This window comes from Balearica regulorum, chromosome 3 (genome assembly GCF_011004875.1).
Source record: "Balearica regulorum gibbericeps isolate bBalReg1 chromosome 3, bBalReg1.pri, whole genome shotgun sequence".
Lineage (NCBI taxonomy): Eukaryota > Metazoa > Chordata > Aves > Gruiformes > Gruidae > Balearica > Balearica regulorum.
In genome coordinates, this window is record NC_046186.1 from 20,248,346 (window position 1) to 20,267,643 (window position 19,298).

The 19,298-nt window shown below is 38.2% G+C and overlaps 1 protein-coding gene across 5 annotated transcripts in view; it reads left to right on the forward strand.

Moving 5' to 3' along the window:
- EIPR1 (EARP complex and GARP complex interacting protein 1) overlaps positions 1 to 19,298 on the forward strand; it is a 115,371-nt gene that overhangs the window by 64,668 nt on the left and 31,405 nt on the right. For all 5 annotated transcript variants that reach the window (XR_012834389.1, XR_012834390.1, XR_012834391.1 and 2 more), the window contains exons 5-8: positions 100 to 199; positions 13,598 to 13,734; positions 17,484 to 17,651; positions 18,874 to 19,041. Coding sequence is in view for 2 of the 5 variants with exons in the window: in XM_075747249.1 (XP_075603364.1) it covers positions 100 to 199; positions 13,598 to 13,734; positions 17,484 to 17,651; positions 18,874 to 19,041 (573 nt within the window). In the remaining 3 variants the exon portion in view is untranslated. The remainder of the gene's footprint in view (positions 1 to 99; positions 200 to 13,597; positions 13,735 to 17,483; positions 17,652 to 18,873; positions 19,042 to 19,298) is intronic.

Below are 19,298 nucleotides of genomic sequence, written 5' to 3' on the forward strand. Positions count from 1 at the left end.
AATAAATTAGAACCACAGAGTTAAAATGGCTTTCTAGTGCAAATTCTGATTGGTTTTAATGTTAGGTTATTGTTTTCACTTTCTCTTTCTGTTTTACAGTGTTATATGGGAACCAATGGGAGACGGTAAAAAGATTATTTCGCTGGCTGATAATAACATACTATTGTGGGATTTGCAGGAAAGTTCAGCCAAAGCTGTGGTAAGACATTTTTTTTAATAAATCATGATATACTTGAATATAGTACAAACAGCATTCCCTAGCCTAGAATTTGCTAATCTTTTAACTACTCAGAAATGCCTTGTTGCCATTAATGTGGGTGGGGGAATGAATACTCAGTCGGTTGTCTTGAATACGAGTGTTTAAGAGTAGGCAACTTGGTGGTTTTGGATCTGTTGCTAGTGGTTAAATATTTTCCTTATTCTAGAGTTGCCATTACTTTCCTACTGGTTTTGCGGTGAATAATCTAAACTAAAGCAATGCTAATTTGATAAATGTGTACGAGAGAAAAATTGGTGATCAGTAAAGCCAAAGATTATTGAATTCAGATAATAGTATATTAACTCATGTTGGTTAATACCATGCAGCCCTCTATTTAATTGATAACCCTTGTTGTATGTATATATGTCTCTCTTTACCGTGAACTGCTTTGAGTCCTCGGTATTAATTCAATCTAGTACCATACTGTCTATTCAGATTATTACACTCATTATTAGAACCGTCTTATTCAGAAACATATATAAAAAGGTGCCATTGCCATAGATTTCTATCTGATTATGCTACCTCTTATAGACAAACAAGTCTTATTTAGGTGTAATGACATAGATTACATATAGAAAACTTTGAATGTTTCTGGATAGAGTCATTTAGGTCAGTGTCTGTCCTTAAAAATGGAAACTGATTATGTCAAGGACATTATTATTCAGTTGATCTGTTGGTGCTTCTTGAATTAACTCCTCAGTTTGAGTTGTTCAGGGTTAGTTTCTTTTCTTGGATGCTACAGAATCAGATTTTTCATTTGGCAAATGCTTAAAGAGTCAAGACGTTGTGTCTATAAACTCTTCCCTGTCGTACCATCTGACAGTGTGCAAATAGATGAAGTATGGAGTTACTATTTTGCTAGATTTTGTGTAGTATCAACACAATGTAATATAGTTTAATCCTTTATGTTCATAATTAAGCCCTTTGAGTTCCTTCACTACATGAGGAAACTTCAGGGTTTTTTTCACCTGGAACGTCAATCAGTGAAGTTTTGTTTTTTTTTTTATTACCTTCCAAGGCTTCTTCAGCGTAGTGTTTATTTTTATCAAACTGATGTTGAGAGTTTGTGAAGGCTGGCCTCCAGGAGCTTGTCTGTAGCATTGTATCCGCTGGATTTGCATTAATCTTATGTTAGTATTTCTTTTCTAATGCCGGCATAACACACAGACTTTTTTGGAATGCCTTCTTTAAACCTGTGAAAAACTACCTTTTGGGGGTAGTTCTGCTTCCATGCTATGGGTCTTCATGTCTCTTTGAAGTGCTGGGACTACCAGACTACTTAGCATTTTCCCTTTCTTCTTTCTTTGGGCAGCACTGTCCTCTCTTGCTAAAGTTCTTTTGAATAGTTTTTTCACTGTCCCAGCCACTTTCTCGTAAGTGTTTCAAATTTCTTCCTTATCCTAATCTCTCTGAAATATTATTTCCTTTGGGAGGCTGTCTAGTGTGTTACCAGTCTCTCTATGTGTGGGAATCTGATAATGAATGGCCAATTCTCCCCCCCCCCCCCCCCCCCCCGCCCTTTTATTTTTCTTGGGATTTATTTACTAAAATTTTGCATGTTGTGTCTTCCTTTTCCTTTCCTGAAAACTACCTCCCTCATTCTGTCACTCAAATATTTGTGAATATAACTATGATTTCCATTTTCTTTTCCTTCCATTGCTAGAATTGGATCTGCATAGTTTTGGAGAGGGCTAGACTCTTCAATAAGCTGTATAATTTCAGCATGATTTGGGAAATCAGTGTTTCTGTTCTCCAAGCACTATTCAGCTTGCTGATCCCTTCAGTATTTCAATTAGTGTTCCTTACTTAGAATATCTTTTTTTTTTTTTCTATTACTTTTAAAATATGCCTGTACTGGATCAAATATTGATGGCAAAATAAGGACTCCAGAAGGCAAAGTGATAGATGAACTAAGGGGATTTAACCTGTGACATTTGTTATATGCTTATATCGGATAAGAGGAAATAAGAAAAACAAAAAGTGAAATTCTGCATCAAAAAACCTGCTTCATCTAATGAAGCTAAGACTATGAAAGTAGGTAGATCAACTTTGACTGACATCTTCAGGTAGGAGCATTTTGAAATGTCTGTTAAAAACCTTAGTTTGCAGAAGTTAGGAGTGTCATTTAGATTTTACACTCAGGCTCTCAGGAGACCTGATGTAGAATTTGACTGATCCTCTATATTTCTGTTTATGATCATCTAGTATCTCATCTGAGTGCACTCTAAATTAGAACTGCTTGTGATTAAAATTTTACCTGGAAATAACTGTTTACCGTTATCAGTCTTCTCCCCCCATCAATTTTGAGTTACTTTTAGATGATAGTGGCTTCATCACTGCGTCAATGACCACTTTTAACGTGAGGTTTATTAGTGTAAGTCTATGGAAACTTGAGTCTAAGAAAACGCATTTCCAGGCATCTAAATCTTAAGCCAGGTGAATCTTTTCTAAGATGATTTATATTGTTGTATTGCTGTTGATTTTTCATCTGCAACAGATTTGTCTCAAACATGTCTGTGGGCTCCTGAGTTAACCAGAGTCCAGATGAACAAGATTCTGTAGAAAGAATGAGCATCTCTTTAAAATGCCTACCATAGACTTTCTAGTAATTAAAATGATGGCAACCTAAAGTCCAGAATCACAGGCTTTTTCAGGCCTAGAATCAACTGCTGTGTATTTCTGAAATCTTTGAAGATTACCTCTTTCCTAAGAGGTTAACTCCCTGTTAGAATCTGTGGAAGGTTGAAAAACTGTAACTGTTATTCTGTGGCAATTTTATATTTACAAAAAATTACATAGGACTGACAGTTACAGGGAGGAATGAGGAAAAATAAGAAATGTTGCATTACTGAGGTGGCTTTCTGTTTAAAAAACAAGCAAAACCAAAAAATTAACACCCCACCCTATCTTTTGCTGCTGTAGTATATAGAATGTGAGAGAGAAATCTGTGAGAACAAGTTGGTTAGAAGACAGATGGCATTGGTAGGGGTAAACAATAAATATGTTTTCCATTTGGTTATCATCATCTACAAGGAGTGTTTGTAGGCCAATAACCTGTGGGTGAAATAGCGATTTCTTTTTGTGTATATCCTGTTTGTAAGGGATCGTTGAATGCCAAATATGTTGTAACCTTAAAAAGCATATGTGTTGGTTTTGCGTGGCAAGGTTTTGGTAGCGGGGGGGCTACAGGGGTGGCTTCTGTGAGAAGCTGCTAGAAGCTTCCCCTGTGTCTGACAGAGCCAATGCCAGCCGGCTCCAAGACGGACCCGCCGCTGGCCAAGGCCAAGCCAATCAGCGCCTCTGTGATAACATATTTAAGAAAGACGAAAACAGTTAGAGAGAGCTTTTGCAGCCAGAGAGAGGAGTGAGAAGATGTAAGAACATCTGCAGACACCAAGGTCAGTGAAGAAGGAGGGGGAGGAGGTGCTCCAGGCGCCGGAGCAAGATTCCCCTGCAGCCCGTGGTGAAGACCATGGTGAAGCAGGCTGTCCCCCTGCAGCCCATGGAGGGAGGATGAGGGGGTGTAGCGATTCCACCTGCAGCCCGTGGAGGACCCCACGCCGGAGCAGGTGGAGACACCTGAAGGAGGCTGTGGCCCCGTGGGAAGCCCGCGCTGGAGCAAGCTCCTGGCAGGACCTGTGGATCCGTGGAGAGAGGAGCCCACGCCAGAGCAGGTTTGCTGACAGGACTTGTGACCCCGTGGGGGACCCACGCTGGAGCAGTTTGCTCCTGAAGGTCTGCACCCCGTGGAGGAGACTCACGTTGGAGAAGGCCGTGAAGGACTGTCTCCCGTGAGAGGGACCCCACGCTGGAGCGGGGGAACAATGAGTCCTCCCCCTGAGGATGAAGAAGCGGCAGAAACACCGCGTGAGGAACTGACCATAACCCCCACTCCCCGTCCCCCTGTGCCGCTGAGGGGGGCGGAGGTTGAAGCTGGGAGTGAAGTTGAGCCCGGGAAGATGGGAGGGGTGGGGGGAGGTGTTTTAAGATTTGGTTTTATTTCTCATTCCTCTACTCTGTTTTGCTTAGTAATAAATAAGATGAATTCCCTCTCTAAGTTCGGTCTGTTTTGCTCGTGATGATAATTAGAGAATGATCTCTCCCTGTCCTTATCTCGACCCGTAAGTTTTACCTTTTCTCCCCTGTCTAATGAAAGAGGGGAGTGATAGAGCGGCTCTGGTGGGCACCTGGCCCTCAGCCAGGGTCAACCCACCACAGTCTTTTTTGGCGCCCAACGTGGGGCACGAGAGACTCGAGATAAGGATAGTAATTGGAAGAGGTAACGGGCAAAACATTGACTGAACGTAACTTGAGAGTGATATATTTGTGAAGGGACTAGAGATAGATTTTGTGTGTAGATTGTCCACTCTTGTTTGATGTTGGTGTGGGAATTCTTTTTTTTTTTTCTTTTTCTTTGTTGATGTGATTAGTGTTTGTGAAGTTTTGTGTTGAATGTATATTTTAATGATAATTCTTGAATATGTGATTCACAGAGGCGAGGGGTGGAATGTGTTGGTTTTGCGTGGCAAGGTTTTGGTAGCGGGGGGGCTACAGGGGTGGCTTCTGTGAGAAGCTGCTAGAAGCTTCCCCTGTGTCTGACAGAGCCAATGCCAGCCGGCTCCAAGACGGACCCGCCGCTGGCCAAGGCCAAGCCAATCAGCGCCTCTGTGATAACATATTTAAGAAAGACGAAAACAGTTAGAGAGAGCTTTTGCAGCCAGAGAGAGGAGTGAGAAGATGTAAGAACATCTGCAGACACCAAGGTCAGTGAAGAAGGAGGGGGAGGAGGTGCTCCAGGCGCCGGAGCAAGATTCCCCTGCAGCCCGTGGTGAAGACCATGGTGAAGCAGGCTGTCCCCCTGCAGCCCATGGAGGGAGGATGAGGGGGTGTAGCGATTCCACCTGCAGCCCGTGGAGGACCCCACGCCGGAGCAGGTGGAGACACCTGAAGGAGGCTGTGGCCCCGTGGGAAGCCCGCGCTGGAGCAAGCTCCTGGCAGGACCTGTGGATCCGTGGAGAGAGGAGCCCACGCCAGAGCAGGTTTGCTGACAGGACTTGTGACCCCGTGGGGGACCCACGCTGGAGCAGTTTGCTCCTGAAGGTCTGCACCCCGTGGAGGAGACTCACGTTGGAGAAGGCCGTGAAGGACTGTCTCCCGTGAGAGGGACCCCACGCTGGAGCGGGGGAACAATGAGTCCTCCCCCTGAGGATGAAGAAGCGGCAGAAACACCGCGTGAGGAACTGACCATAACCCCCACTCCCCGTCCCCCTGTGCCGCTGAGGGGGGCGGAGGTTGAAGCTGGGAGTGAAGTTGAGCCCGGGAAGATGGGAGGGGTGGGGGGAGGTGTTTTAAGATTTGGTTTTATTTCTCATTCCTCTACTCTGTTTTGCTTAGTAATAAATAAGATGAATTCCCTCTCTAAGTTCGGTCTGTTTTGCTCGTGATGATAATTAGAGAATGATCTCTCCCTGTCCTTATCTCGACCCGTAAGTTTTACCTTTTCTCCCCTGTCTAATGAAAGAGGGGAGTGATAGAGCGGCTCTGGTGGGCACCTGGCCCTCAGCCAGGGTCAACCCACCACAGCATATGATTTATATTTTAATGCCTTTTGGTCAGAATGCAAAACCACACTTTTCTGGGATACTAATAAAAAGAGGGTTTGGGGCCTTGAAAACAGGTACAGAACAGCCTACAGTAAAAAAAAAAAAAAAATCAACTCTTACCAGCATTAAAAAGGGGGGCATGTATTTAAAAAAAAAAAAAAGGAGGCAGGGAGGCTCTGAACAGGAACCGTAGAAACCATTCACAGGTCCTCTGGAGGTGATAGCTGATCATACAAGGAGTCACTTGGAGCCATGTTGCCAGGAAGTCCACATTTGGTTTATATGCAGATAAATAGGGAGATTATTTTAAAAATAAGAAACATTATGTTTATTGTTCATTAGAATAAAAGGTTGCCCATTTTTGGCATGTCTTATGATCTAACATGCTGTTTCATTCTAGCAGACAGTGACAAAGCAGTAAGTAGCCAGTAAACTTATATATTCTGTAGGGACTTTTGAAGGGAAAAAATCTTTATAAAATATTCCCGTTATATTGACTCGTAAGTGAAATAACCATGTACATGTGTGTGTACGTTATTCTAACTGAATAAATCAATAGTCTAGAATTAAGATAATACGAATGTCAATGTGTTTGAATCTTTTCCCTTTTTTTCAAAAGCATGATGATATTCCAGTTGAATGACATCATCATAATTAACTGAAAGTAGGATCTGGTCCACTGTATCTGTATCAGGTAATAGAAGTAAAGAGGTATTCAGTACACTGGTGCAGCACTGGTCTTCCTGTTTTGAGAACATGTTTCAGTTGTTTCCTTTTTGGATAGGTATGCATTATAGGTAAAATTAATTTTGATGGCAAGAGGTAAACCGAATGCTACTCATTATGGACTTTTTAAGTTTGTGAAAAAGTTGATCTAAAACTCAAGTGTAGTATCGATGAAAACCTGAAAATGTACATGTCTGCATAGGCCAAAATTTCTGCTTGCCTATACTGATCAAAACTTTAGTCTTTTATTGGGTGCATCTCCTCTGTCTGCCTGGGAGTTACAAGTCACATTGTCTACTTAGAATTAGCCTGAAGAATTTTACGGTTCCTGATATTTTCAGAACTTCTTTGTAATAAAATGACTTGTGTGTTCATTCTCTGAATTATCTGGGCAACCTGTCATAGGAAACATTTAACCTTAATAGTTAACCACAACTTACTATTCTGTTCTGTGGGTTTGGGGTGTTTTTTTCCCTTTCAACATTTTTTGCTAACTTGTTTCTTCATTACAGTATTTAATGTGGGAATATTTGCCTGTATTTGCATTAAGACAAGCTTCTCCTGTCCTTTTGATCACTCCCTTTATTATTGTTTTGAGGACATTACCTTCTGGGGTGAAACTAATCTTAAACTCACTGCATCATTACCTTTTGCAATTAAATTAGCTATTCTTTGCCATTTATAATCATTAGCTGAACCCAAGAGAAGCCCAACTAATCGACAAGGTGTGGGTAGATCCTGCTGAAAAGATGACAGTTAATATTTCTGTATACAGACTTTGGGTCAGATGTCACCAAATCACTAAAACTCTTCCTTGGGCAAATGCAATATGTTTGGAATGGCAGATAATTGCAAGAGAATGAAATGGAGATGTTAAAATATATTTTTCTGTTTACCTTATGTAAAGGTAAAGGTATACAAAGAGGGGGAGCAGAGGTGTGGCTTCGATAATTTTTATCCAAATCTTTAATTTAGATTTGTTTTAGATTTCGTGGCCCTTCTAGATTCTTTAATAGCATTTTAACATATAGGTGATCTTAATTCAGAACAATAGAAAATATCTGGCAGTGGCATTCCAGGCAAGAAGGAAGATTTGTGGGGATGATTTCAGAGTCTATCTGGATAAAAGAAACCTATCCAAATATAAAAGGATGTTAGGAATAAGCATGAGATGCTTTCTTGGCAAGATGGCTGCTATTCCTCAATGCAGGAAATACATTGTGGACTTTAGTGGAGAACTTTGTAGTGTACCCCATAATTACTGCAACTAGAATAAACATAGATTAATTAAAGGAGGGCAAAATACCTGTCTGAAGAAAAATGAAAGAGAAATTACTGGATAAGATTATAGAAGACCAGTTCGTAAAGAATTGATGTTGGAATCAATTTTGTTTAATGATCTCCTTAACAATAGCATAGAAGTAGGAGGGAAATGATGAAAATTGCTAATGACAGAAACTTGGAACATATCATCAGTATATAGGAGTAACAATATATTTCAGAGGATGAACTAGCTGCTCTTGATGTTTCATTTAATTTTTGTAATATAAAGCAGAAAAGTTGTTTTGAAGGAATAAAATATTTTTGTGCTGTGAGGTAGAAACTCAGCATTTAAAAATATGCAGATTCTGTTACTTAGCTATTCTGAGAATGACTGAGCTGCCAGTATGATGAGGCTTTTTCAAAAGGCAAATGATTGTAAGATAGTTCAGGAGAAAAGAACAGTTATGAAAGGACTATGGGATGTGGTTGCCTACAACAGGAGGAATTGAACTCAATGAATTTAGTCCTCATCAGTATTTCTGTTTCTGTCAATAACAAGCCAGAACAACACTCAACCCTTCTTAATGTGCATCTCAAAATAGTCTTTCAATGGCTTTGTTACTGTTGTTATTACCAGGATGTCTTCTTGAGATCTCCACACAACCTTGAGCATGCACAAAATTGTGGCCCATTTCCAGTTGATGGTATGGTTAAAAAGCAAAAAAATTATATCGTGTGTGATTTATCTCAATGAGTTTAGTAATCACTACCATGAGTTAACTTCTTTAAGTTGATATTCTTTCAAAATTCTAAATATTTATGGGCTTAATTGTTTAAGATGTCTTCGCTACCCCATCTTCATTGAGGAGACAGTCAAGATCAAATAAGCATGTGCAGTGTAAGCCTATGAATAATTCATAAATGGAATAATGGCTTCTCTAGTGGTTTTGCCTAGAATGTGCTTGAAGATCCATCAGATTTTTGGTCTTACGATCTCTCGACTAAGATGTGAGAGTTCCTTAATGTTCACTTCTTTTGTGGGTTTTTTTTGTGATTTATTCTGTTTAAAGCACAGCTGCTGCTGTAGGGGTAAGAAAACTAAAGTTATTTAATAAACATTTATTTAAAAAAACATTCAGAAGTCAAAAGGCATGTTTTCTCATTTATCAAGTAAAAGATTTCTGGTTTTTATCTTTCAAGTAATTTCTATGTGTTTAAAAAAAAACCCCACAACTTAATATATTTTACATACTTCAAATTGTAAAGGCTATTTTTGTCAAGAAAGAAAAACAAGGTCATTTTCTTAAAGAGAATGCAGGATATCAATGTATTGATAACTATTTAGTAGATTGCTGCGCTTGTTAAGCATTACATAGAAATTTGCATCTTTTGCTCTCCCTATATATGACTGATAAGCCCGTTTTTTCAAATGAGAAAATTCTGAAACTAAGATAGTAATCTGTGTGCCAATATTACACACTCTATCAAGTGGATTGATTTTAATTAACAGAAAAGAACACTTCATAATTCTAACATTTTTATGCTAGCCTTTGTTTTCTTATAAGAACATTGCTTGAGTGTCACTGGGAAGCACTCACACATACTAAGAAATGTAGCATTTACTTTAATTTGGTACTTTTTTTGTGAACCAGAAACATGTATGTATTTCTAAATTAATCATATAGAGCATTGGAACATTCTCTGTTTTAGGAGATATTTTGTAATGGTTTGTGTCAAAGTCTGTTTGAGGGGAAGAATCACTGATGTTCCAAATGGATGACGTATTTATGAACTTTTAGTCATTCTACCTTAGAATTAGTTCATACATTAACAAAAAGCCAACGAAGTTGTGCATATAAAAACTTATTTATTAGATGAATATAGCATAGTAAGGGAACAGAATTGCATGTTTCCAGGTACCATTTAATTCAAAAGTTTATAGAACTTGAGAACTGATCGTCTCAAATTGTTTTTCAGAATATGTTGTGAGAGAGGAAAAGTATAGCCCCCTCAGCAGAAAAGTTGATAAATTCTGCCATTTATGTGCTTCATGCTGCTCAGCTCTAAGAGTGGTTACACTGGTCCATATCTGACTCCACCCAGCCTCAGTATTCTGCTTGAATCAGTGGCCGTAGCAGACTCCAAGGAAAATTTCAGTGGAGCAAATGTATTGGATACTTTACCCTTTAACACTCGGACAGTCTTCTACACTTTTCAGTCCAAGGATTTTTCTGAGCCTCGTTGGGTTTATCTACATAGTAATGCTCAATAGATCTTTCTGCCAAGTACTTTCCTATTCTGTTCTTGGACATAAGTAAGCTTTATGCATTCAAGTGTCTTTTGTGGATGGAGAACCACTTTCTTGTTTACTGTTGAATCTAACTTCTACAGGCTTCATTTGATGGCCCATAACTCTTGTTTTAGAAGAGAGCATGAACAATTGGTTCACTTCTCCATGCTGCTTGTGATTTTTCTAGATAATTTCCATACCTCCCTAGAGGTTAATACATGTTAGGAGTTGTTTTTAAGGATATTGCCCACCCTTTCTTCTTTCTAGGTCAGTCCTTATGAGATCAAAATTTGAAGCAGAAAGAGGCATTTCAGTCCTTAACTGATGTTGTGATACAAATAAGTTGGACTAATGAATGTTTTCATTTGAATACACAGAAATCAATCCTTCAAAGCTAGGATAGACTTTTTCATATTTCAGATACTTTTGCAAAGCCCATTCCTTCACTGAGGATAATAACATCCGATCATACTACATTGCTTAATTTTTTTCAGAACCTTTTATTTTGCTTTCAAATCATTGCTCTCATGCAATTCTGGTGTGTTACCATACTGCTCTTTCACTATTGTTCTTATGTCATCAGCTTTAGGCACTGATCCACTTAACCACTTGTGAACAGTGTTAAATCCATCCATATTCTGATAACCATTTTACACTGTAAAAGATTTCATTTTGTCCAGACTTTTTTTTTAAGTCAATGTGTGGTTTTTGTACAAAGGCAGAACAATAACTCATTCTATTGTCTAAAAGTAGACATTGGATCTCACTCCCTTTTTTTTTTTTATTTCCCCCCTCCTCTTTTCTCCTTACTGTAAGTCACATTTTGTGTTTATAAAATATTGCCATGAACTGTTTTCCTTCAGTATCCCATGAGCCCCTCAGAGCTCTGTGTCTTCATCTGGGCAGCACAAATCAAAATCCTTATGTGAGATTCATGCCTACAATATGCCTTCACCCTGTTTTCCTTTCCTTTTGCAGTCCACTTCTCTGCCTTTAAAGAAGTGAAAGGAAGAGTTCAAGATAAAAAAAAAAAACACCAAAAAACCAAACCACTGAACAAAAAGCTTGCCTACCTACCTGTCCATATATTTAGGTATCAGTTAAAGCTAGAAGGTTTTTTGGTTTGTTTGTTTGGTTTCTTTAACCTGCATTTCTGATGCCAAACTGCCAGCTTTGTTTTCTTTAAGCTCATTTCTTGGATTTCCAGGAAAGAGACTTGCAGACTTCCTTCTGTTACATCAGGATTCCTTCTTCTCTATGAACATTTCCCTCCCTTACCTCTGACCTGTCCTTTAAATCCATGCAGTTCCTTTCTGGCTCATAGAAGACATGCAAAAGAACAAAACTTATTCAGTAACTTCTGGGATTTCATTTTATTAACAGAAGTCTACCATGAGTCGATTGGGAACTTGGCTGTATACGTAGTTGGACATCCATAGGAGGAAAGATGTCATTTAATTCCTGCAAATACTTAAGGATTGCTTGAGAAGGCAAGGATGACTTGGCCAATCTTACATGTATGTGATTTTTTTTTCCATATGTGTTATTAAGAATTAGTTCAGGATGTGCGTGCTGGCCTCACCCCTAAACTTCTGGCTGAAAAGAAAAAAATGTTTATCTTTTTGTAATAGTTTAAATGATAAAAGTTGAACTAAAGACTTAAAAAATAAATGGCTTGAATGCTGGAGGAAGTATTATCTAGTGCGGACAAACACCTTCTACCCTGAGTCATATTCTGGATATGTAATGCTTTCTGTCTCAAGAACAGATTTTGAAAATACTTGATAAGAGAGATTCTTCTTGTTGGTATTCTCTTACTGTCAGTGTTAACATTTGCTTCTCTCCTCTTCCCCAACTCTGAGCTTTGTTTGGCCAAGGCTGCTTGCTAAAGCAACTTAGTTTAATTTTTTTAAATGACCCACTCAAGCTCTGCATATTCTCTTCTGCTTGGAATCTAGTATGTGTCAAAAAATAAACATTGCAGTTTAGTTTATTATCCTGCATCCAGTATCCTGTGCAGTATTTTTCTTTATATTAATAACCTGAAAGTTGTAGAAAGGCTTTCAGACAGTATTTGTGCTTGAGGAAGAATGGTACTGACAGTGTTGTTTTGCTTATTCATACATGAGCAATATATGACCTTGCATGCTAGGAATGCTACGTTCTTTAAAAGAAAAAATCTGAAAAGTTTTTGGAAGAGAACACATCATAGGTAGCATAGACTTCAGTGATGGAAGAGTTGTAATTTCTAGATTGTTAATCTGAACGCTAAATAAATATATTCTTGGTGGAATTATGATAGTGAAAAAGTTAGCAAAATGCAGAAATGGACATTGGTATCATACACAAACAGATTTAAGCAGTCTTGTTTTAACAGCATCTTTTTCTGTTGATGTCACTTAAAGTTTATGTACGCAGTATGTATGTTTTAGTCTTTTTTTCATCCATCAAAGTGTAATATTTCTGCTGAGAAATCTTCTATTTAACAGAATATTTTATGATATGTTAGGATTTAGGTAAAGGAAGAAAGTGATCCAACAAGATCCAGCACAGTAATCTGTTTTTGTGAAATCCCTCTTAATGAAATATTTTGAAATGATGAAGTCAGTCCACTGTCTTCCTAGCTGCTTGAAAACTGTATAAATTTTATATCTGATTAAAATGCAAGTGTTTTGGTCCCCCCCCCCCCCCTTTAAATATTAAACAATCAGTTTCAGTAAGTGATTAGAAGTAAAAGCAATTTGCAGTGTCTGCAGCTTCATTTTTCCCCATGTTCACGTAGAATTGGAGGATAACTGTACAACTTCAAAGGGAAAGTTGATTACTTTGTGCCTTCTTTTCATTAACTATTGAGATGCAGAGCTGTCTGCTCAATGATGTGCAAGTCTGGTTTTGGAACTGAAACCTTTAATTCTCCCAGACTGTAGATTAGTGATCTAGTACCTGCTGTTATTTTAATAGGCATGTATATGGGGCACCTGGGCCTTGATTTTTTTTTTTAATTATTTTTAAAAGCTGCTATACATTTATTGAAGAGTCTTTGACACTATAATTCTGTTTCTGCAGATAAAATTTGACATTTTGACATGGAAAAACAGTCTTGTAAGGCTCTTCGTGAAATGGGTGTGTTTATTTGTCTGAGGCAGCTACAATATGTGCATATTGTCTATCTACTATTTCAACAAATGATCTGAAACTGTGTTTATGTTAGTTTATAAAGTAGTATATACTTCTAATATTTCTGAATACATTACCCTGCATAAGCCTTTCTAAAAATTACTTGGTGAGACACAAAATCAGCTCTAGCTTTTAATTTTTTCCATTTTTTGTCCTAGGATTTTGGTACTCTGTTACACTTGGAACCGTAGGCTGTTGTGCAGTTCTTGTCTTCAGTGGAACTAATTTCATTTGAGCTTTACATTTAGAAACATTGCTAGCTTTGTTTCGTTATTTTAGCTCTCTAGTTCTGCAGCCTTGGAAGGGAAAGGACAATTAAAATTTACTTCTGGAAGATGGAGTCCACACCACAATTGTACACAGATTGCAACAGCCAATGATACCACTGTTCGAGGATGGGATACACGAAGCATGAGGTAATGAGAAATTGCAGTCTTGTTCTCTAAAAAAGGCAGTCTCCTTTGGAGATGGATTTTTCATTGCTCCTAACATAATTTTCTTTTCTTTTTTTTAAAGATTAGAAATGTGGCAAAGCTGTTGCTTACAAAAGGAATGATTGTGTTTGTATAGCTGATACACACACAATTTAGTAAAAGGTTTTGTTTTTCCCCTCTGTTTCAGTTCTAACTTATGTATTGAGTTTTATTGAACTATGTACTAGTCTCACAATGATTTGTTCAATACATAGGCATTACCTCAATTAAACTGTTCTGTATTTCAACCTGAAAATGATTTAACATCAGTCCTGACTATGCTATGAACTGTCTTCATAGCATACCATTTAAAGGTAACTTTAATCTCAGAAGGTAATTCATAGGGCAAGTTCACTCTTCACTTTTCTGTTTTTAGCAAATGGTATACCATACCATATTAAAGATTGTAGCATGCTAGTTGTGTGAAACTACTGAATTTATCAAAATCATTACCGAATCAATTAAGGCTTTGAATATACCTAATAAGGTGTTTTCCCCCCTGCTCAGCTGTGATTTTGATAAGCAAAGGAGTGATGTTGTGCACATCTGTTGCCATGACTACTAAAGCCTGTGCAAGCTTTTTTAAGATACGCTTTATCCCCTTAGCACATAGTAATTTATCACTAAACCGAGAAGACTGATGTCTTGTAATAACTTTTGTTGCCTTAAAGGGGGATGACTTTAAATTTAGTTCTATGGTTCCTGCCAGCTCAGGGGTGTACTAATAAATCCCCGTGTTTGCCAGCCTTGTGTGTTTTTGCCAGAAAGATTTATTTAATTTAATAAAAGCTAAAAATACAAATATAATAATTAAAAGTTACTTCCTGTATGTTTGTCATCAGATTTGAAACTCCTGTTCTTTGCCGTGTAAAAAGATGTATAAAAATCTAACTTCATATATATGTGTATACTTTCATTTATGAAGATTCATTTAAATGAATCATACAAGAGAGGAAAGAAAGGTCAAAGGAGAAAGGGGTTTTTTATGTTGCTGGCTTTTTTGCAATGTTTTTGTAAACATCGTATTTTTAACATATAGCACGGAGGCTTTAAGATTAAAGCCTGCTTCTAAGTAAAAAATGTTAAATATTGTGAAGTCTGCTTCATTCTTTGTGTCATTGGAAAAAGCCTCTCTATGTTGCATTAAATGAATACTCTGAGTAACTATTATGAAAGATAGATGGTCCAGATATTAACAAGATCCTCAATGAAAGGGTAGCTCAGTTAACAAAAGCAAACCCCACAATTCTAATTACTTTAAGTGAAGCTCAAATTAGATGGTCCTTGAACCAATTTACGAGTACTAGACTATGCCAAAGAGCTGTTTGCAATGTACTTGAAAAATATGTGCAGGAATAAGTCTCATCTGCAATTACACTGTAAATATGTCTAGAATGATGTGAATATTTGATAATAACTAGTTAGGCTACAGGTAGAAGTTTAAAGTCAGGGTAGTATAAACTGTGGCAGTATAAGAAGCCAAAAAGGGCGGAGGGGGGCGCGCAGAATTAAGGACAGACAACTGCTATACCAGCAAAGAATGTGAGAGGAGAGATAGTAAAGAAGTAGCTAGAGTAGCTAATTCCGCAAAGTGTGATTATGATAGGTGTAAGATAGAGGGAGTGAATGAGTCTCTTCTCAGCCTGGAGAGAAGGTCCAAGGAGACCTAATTGTGGCCTTCCAGTACCTGAAGGGGCCTACAGGAAAGATGGGGAGGGACTGTTTATCAGGGAGTGTAGTGGCAGGACAAGGGGTAATGGGTTTAAGCTGAAGGAGGGTCGATTTAGATTAGATGTTAGAAAAAAATTCTTTACTTTGTGGGTGGTGAGGCACTGGAACAGGTTGCCCAGAGAAACTGTGGATGCCCCCTCCCTGGAAGTGTTCAAGGCCGGGTTGGATGGGGCTTTGGGCAACGTGGTCTAGTGGAGGGTGTCCCTGCCCATGGCAGAGGGGTTAGATCTTTGAGGTTCCTTCCAACCCAAACCATTCTATTATTTTGGACACAGCAAACAAAGAAGTGGTGAAGAGGCTGGCAGGAAGGTTCCTAGACTAGACTAGGAAGCAATCTTAGAAAAGAGCTTGTGAAGCAGAGAAGACAGACACTAGGCTGAATGGATTTTGAGAGAGGATTGTATCAGAAAAATTTGGACTCCAAGAATAAATTCTAAAAAATATGAAAGAAAAAGAATATGAGAAGGTGGAGCCAGTAGCTTGAGAAAATGTTCACGTGGTCTGGCCTCAATCTATCATGTAAGTGGGAAATTTAGTGTAGGTAATAATGTTGTAGGTAGGATGATAGAGTGAAAGAAAGGAATATTCATATTTGGGCAGGAAAGAGATCAAGTGGTCAGAATAATAGTGAAGTTGGTATACTACTAAACCACAGTATTTTCAGATAAGAGTGGGCAGTGGTATTTCTTTTTAAGCCCATATATACATCTCCATGAGCAATGCAAAAACTGCAAGAAAAGTGAAAGGTGCAATAAAGGAGAAGTGTTTTATTGCTGCAAGCATGCTTGAGATTTAAAAATTTTCACATAAAGTTTTTTCAAGAAATTAAGAGGAAATGTTGAATTCAGATCCCAGAATATCTGATAGAAAGGCATATTTGAATGATCTCCTTAATCTCTCAAACTCTGATATCCAATGTCAACATTCCTATGTAAGTAATATCCCTTATCCTGAGTGACTGCTGTAGCTGTCAGGATAGGGCTTAGTATAGGCCTGGTATACTTTGAACTTCTCCTTATGGAGTTACTTCTCTTTGTATTAGTAGTTAGATATTAGCAGTGAGAGACTTCTTTCTATCTGGTCTTGACAGGAGAACATATATGCAGTGCAGGAAATACAAAGTTTTGGTCAATCTGTGTTTTCTGAAGAGAAACATTTTTCATTTAAGAAACCAACAAGCTCACAAAGTGTTGACAAATTCTAGTGAAGATTGTAGGAGACTGTCAAATCTAAGCAGAATTTTGGTAGGTGGTGGCTTTGAGAATGGACATGGGAACAGATACAGCCTTTTCTTAAAACTGGTAATGCAATAGCAGAAACAAACAAAAATCCCAAGTTTAAGAGGCAAGGTAGGGAGACAAACTGGTGGAACATGATGTTTTGAATAAGGATGCTAGGTTGTTAGCAGTACTACAGATGTTTTCTGAAGTGGTCCAGGTGGATGAGTAGTTTAAGGGTCGCGTGTAAATTAATGATAAATGCCAGAGCTCAATAAGGTAAGTTCAAAATATAGCAATAATAAAAAGCTGTTGTTCATATCTGTTGCCTTCCTTTCATCTCAGCTTTTTCATATAGGGAGAACTAGATGTCAAAAATACAGAACTGGTATAACTACTTAGGGGTGGAGAAGCTCTTACCTAAAAATGTTGTGGTTTAATAGTAGACATTTCATAACAGTTGGTACGGAGCTGAGCTAGAATCATCTGGAACTACTATTTCCTTTTAGTTCCAGATGATCCTAATGCAAGCAAGGAAAGAGCAAAGCTTCAAAGCAAGCTGAGAAATCTGTGCAAGTCACTGTTGTTAACAGCTGGGATTTCCCTAAACTATGCACTAGCAATGGGAACTCTAGGTCTGTGGGTGCTAAGGGGATTATGCAAGTTTCCAGGGAAACAGATTCCTGTCAGTGGAATGCAGTTAGCTTTTTATAGACCATTTAATTTTTTTAATGTGTTTTACAGACAGATATATTGCATAGAAAATGCACACGGACAGCTGGTACGAGACCTAGACTTTAATCCCAATAAACAGTACTACCTGGCTAGCTGTGGAGATGACTGCAAGGTGAAATTCTGGGACACAAGAAATGTCACTGAACCAGTGAAGACGCTAGAGGAGCATTCCCACTGGTAGAACAAATTATCTGCATGCTGTTTTGTGGGTGGATGGCTTATGTAATTTATTCAGCTAATTGTTTTACTGTTTAGGAACAATGCAAACTAACTATGTTTGTGCTACTGTGAATAATCATTTTTCTGCACGGAGGAAAGGTTTCAACATGTGAATGTTCCTTGTGTGATTGTAAATTAAGAGTTTAGACAATGTTAGTCTAATTGCTGAGAAATTGTTGTTAACATTGTTGCGAGATACGGTACACCTTTGAGAAGCACAACACAGAACTTGGCTTGTAGGGGCCAGCTGGGACACAGGTGTGCATTCCCAAATGGAGCCTGATCTGCTGCACCTGATGTGCAGAAAAGCCCTTGAGCTGTTTTGGTTACAGCAGCTGCCATCTATCCTTCTGTTGTCCAATGGTGGAAGTGCTCGATAATTCAGCCCTGCTTTTTTCATGCTCTTCACAGCCCTTAAGCCAGAATATGCAAGTGAGTCTCATTTTATTCTCTGAGAGACTCTTTAGAGCCTGTATCTACTGCTCTGGCCTGTGGCTGGAGCAAGGAGAGAATCTTGTCTGACATTTGCAGACTTCAGTGGTTAAGAAAACATGAGCAGTTCATATTTTATAAAATTTGGGTTGGAGTAATTCTTGCAAAATAAATCTGGACCCTGAAGCTACTTTGAGGGGAATGAAGATGTGAATTAACAGAAGCAGCATTTCTACTTCTTTTTTTTTTTTTTCTGAAAGATTAAAAGAAAAAAAGAATAAAACAAGAACCATAAGACATTTGGTATTAACTTGATATGTAAAATATAGAAATTGAAGAGAAATATAATCCTACTTTTGTTTTAGGGTCTATTTTAACCTTTACCGTAAGAATGTTGTGAGATTTTTGTTCAACAGGTTATTTCTAATCTGTATTTTGCTTTGGGGAAATTTTTATATTTAGAGCTTAAATATTTATCTGACTTACTAAACAGTGAATTGGCATGATTCAAGGCAAGATACCACTGAATGGTGTGGGGTTTTTTTAGATTTTTTTTTTTTCAAAACTTATTTGTTGAATTTCAAAGCTTAAGAGCCAAATGGAGAGGCATGTCACTTCTATGCATACTTACAACGTTTAAGTCAAAGATCAATTTTTAGTGCTGTTTACCAAAAAATAAAAAATCAGTCAATGTTAATGTATTACCTGCAAAGACTAGCCTCTTGTTCTTTCTGATTTCATTTTTTAGGGTCTGGAATGTCAGATACAATCATTCTCATGATCAGCTGATCCTTACAGGAAGCAGTGATAGCAGAGTTATCCTGTCTAATATGGTATCAATTTCTTCTGAACCATTTGGGCATATGGTAGATGATGATGAACTAAGTGATCAAGAGGACCAGCATCAAGAAGAGAAGTATGAAGTTTCCTGAGTTTTAGGCAGATGTGTATAGTTTGTCTTTTCATTGTAATGCTTAACATGCTATTTTTTTACTGCCTAGGATTTTTGTATACAGGCCTTTCACGTAAGTAGTTCTAATTCCTACTTCATTCTTTACTTGGAGTCTTGGGTGGAATACACTCTTTAAATCTGACTGGCACAGTCACTGTACGTTCACTGGTAGGAAGGGGATGGTGATGCTGAGGGCCAGTCCTGAAGTCCACTGTATCAGT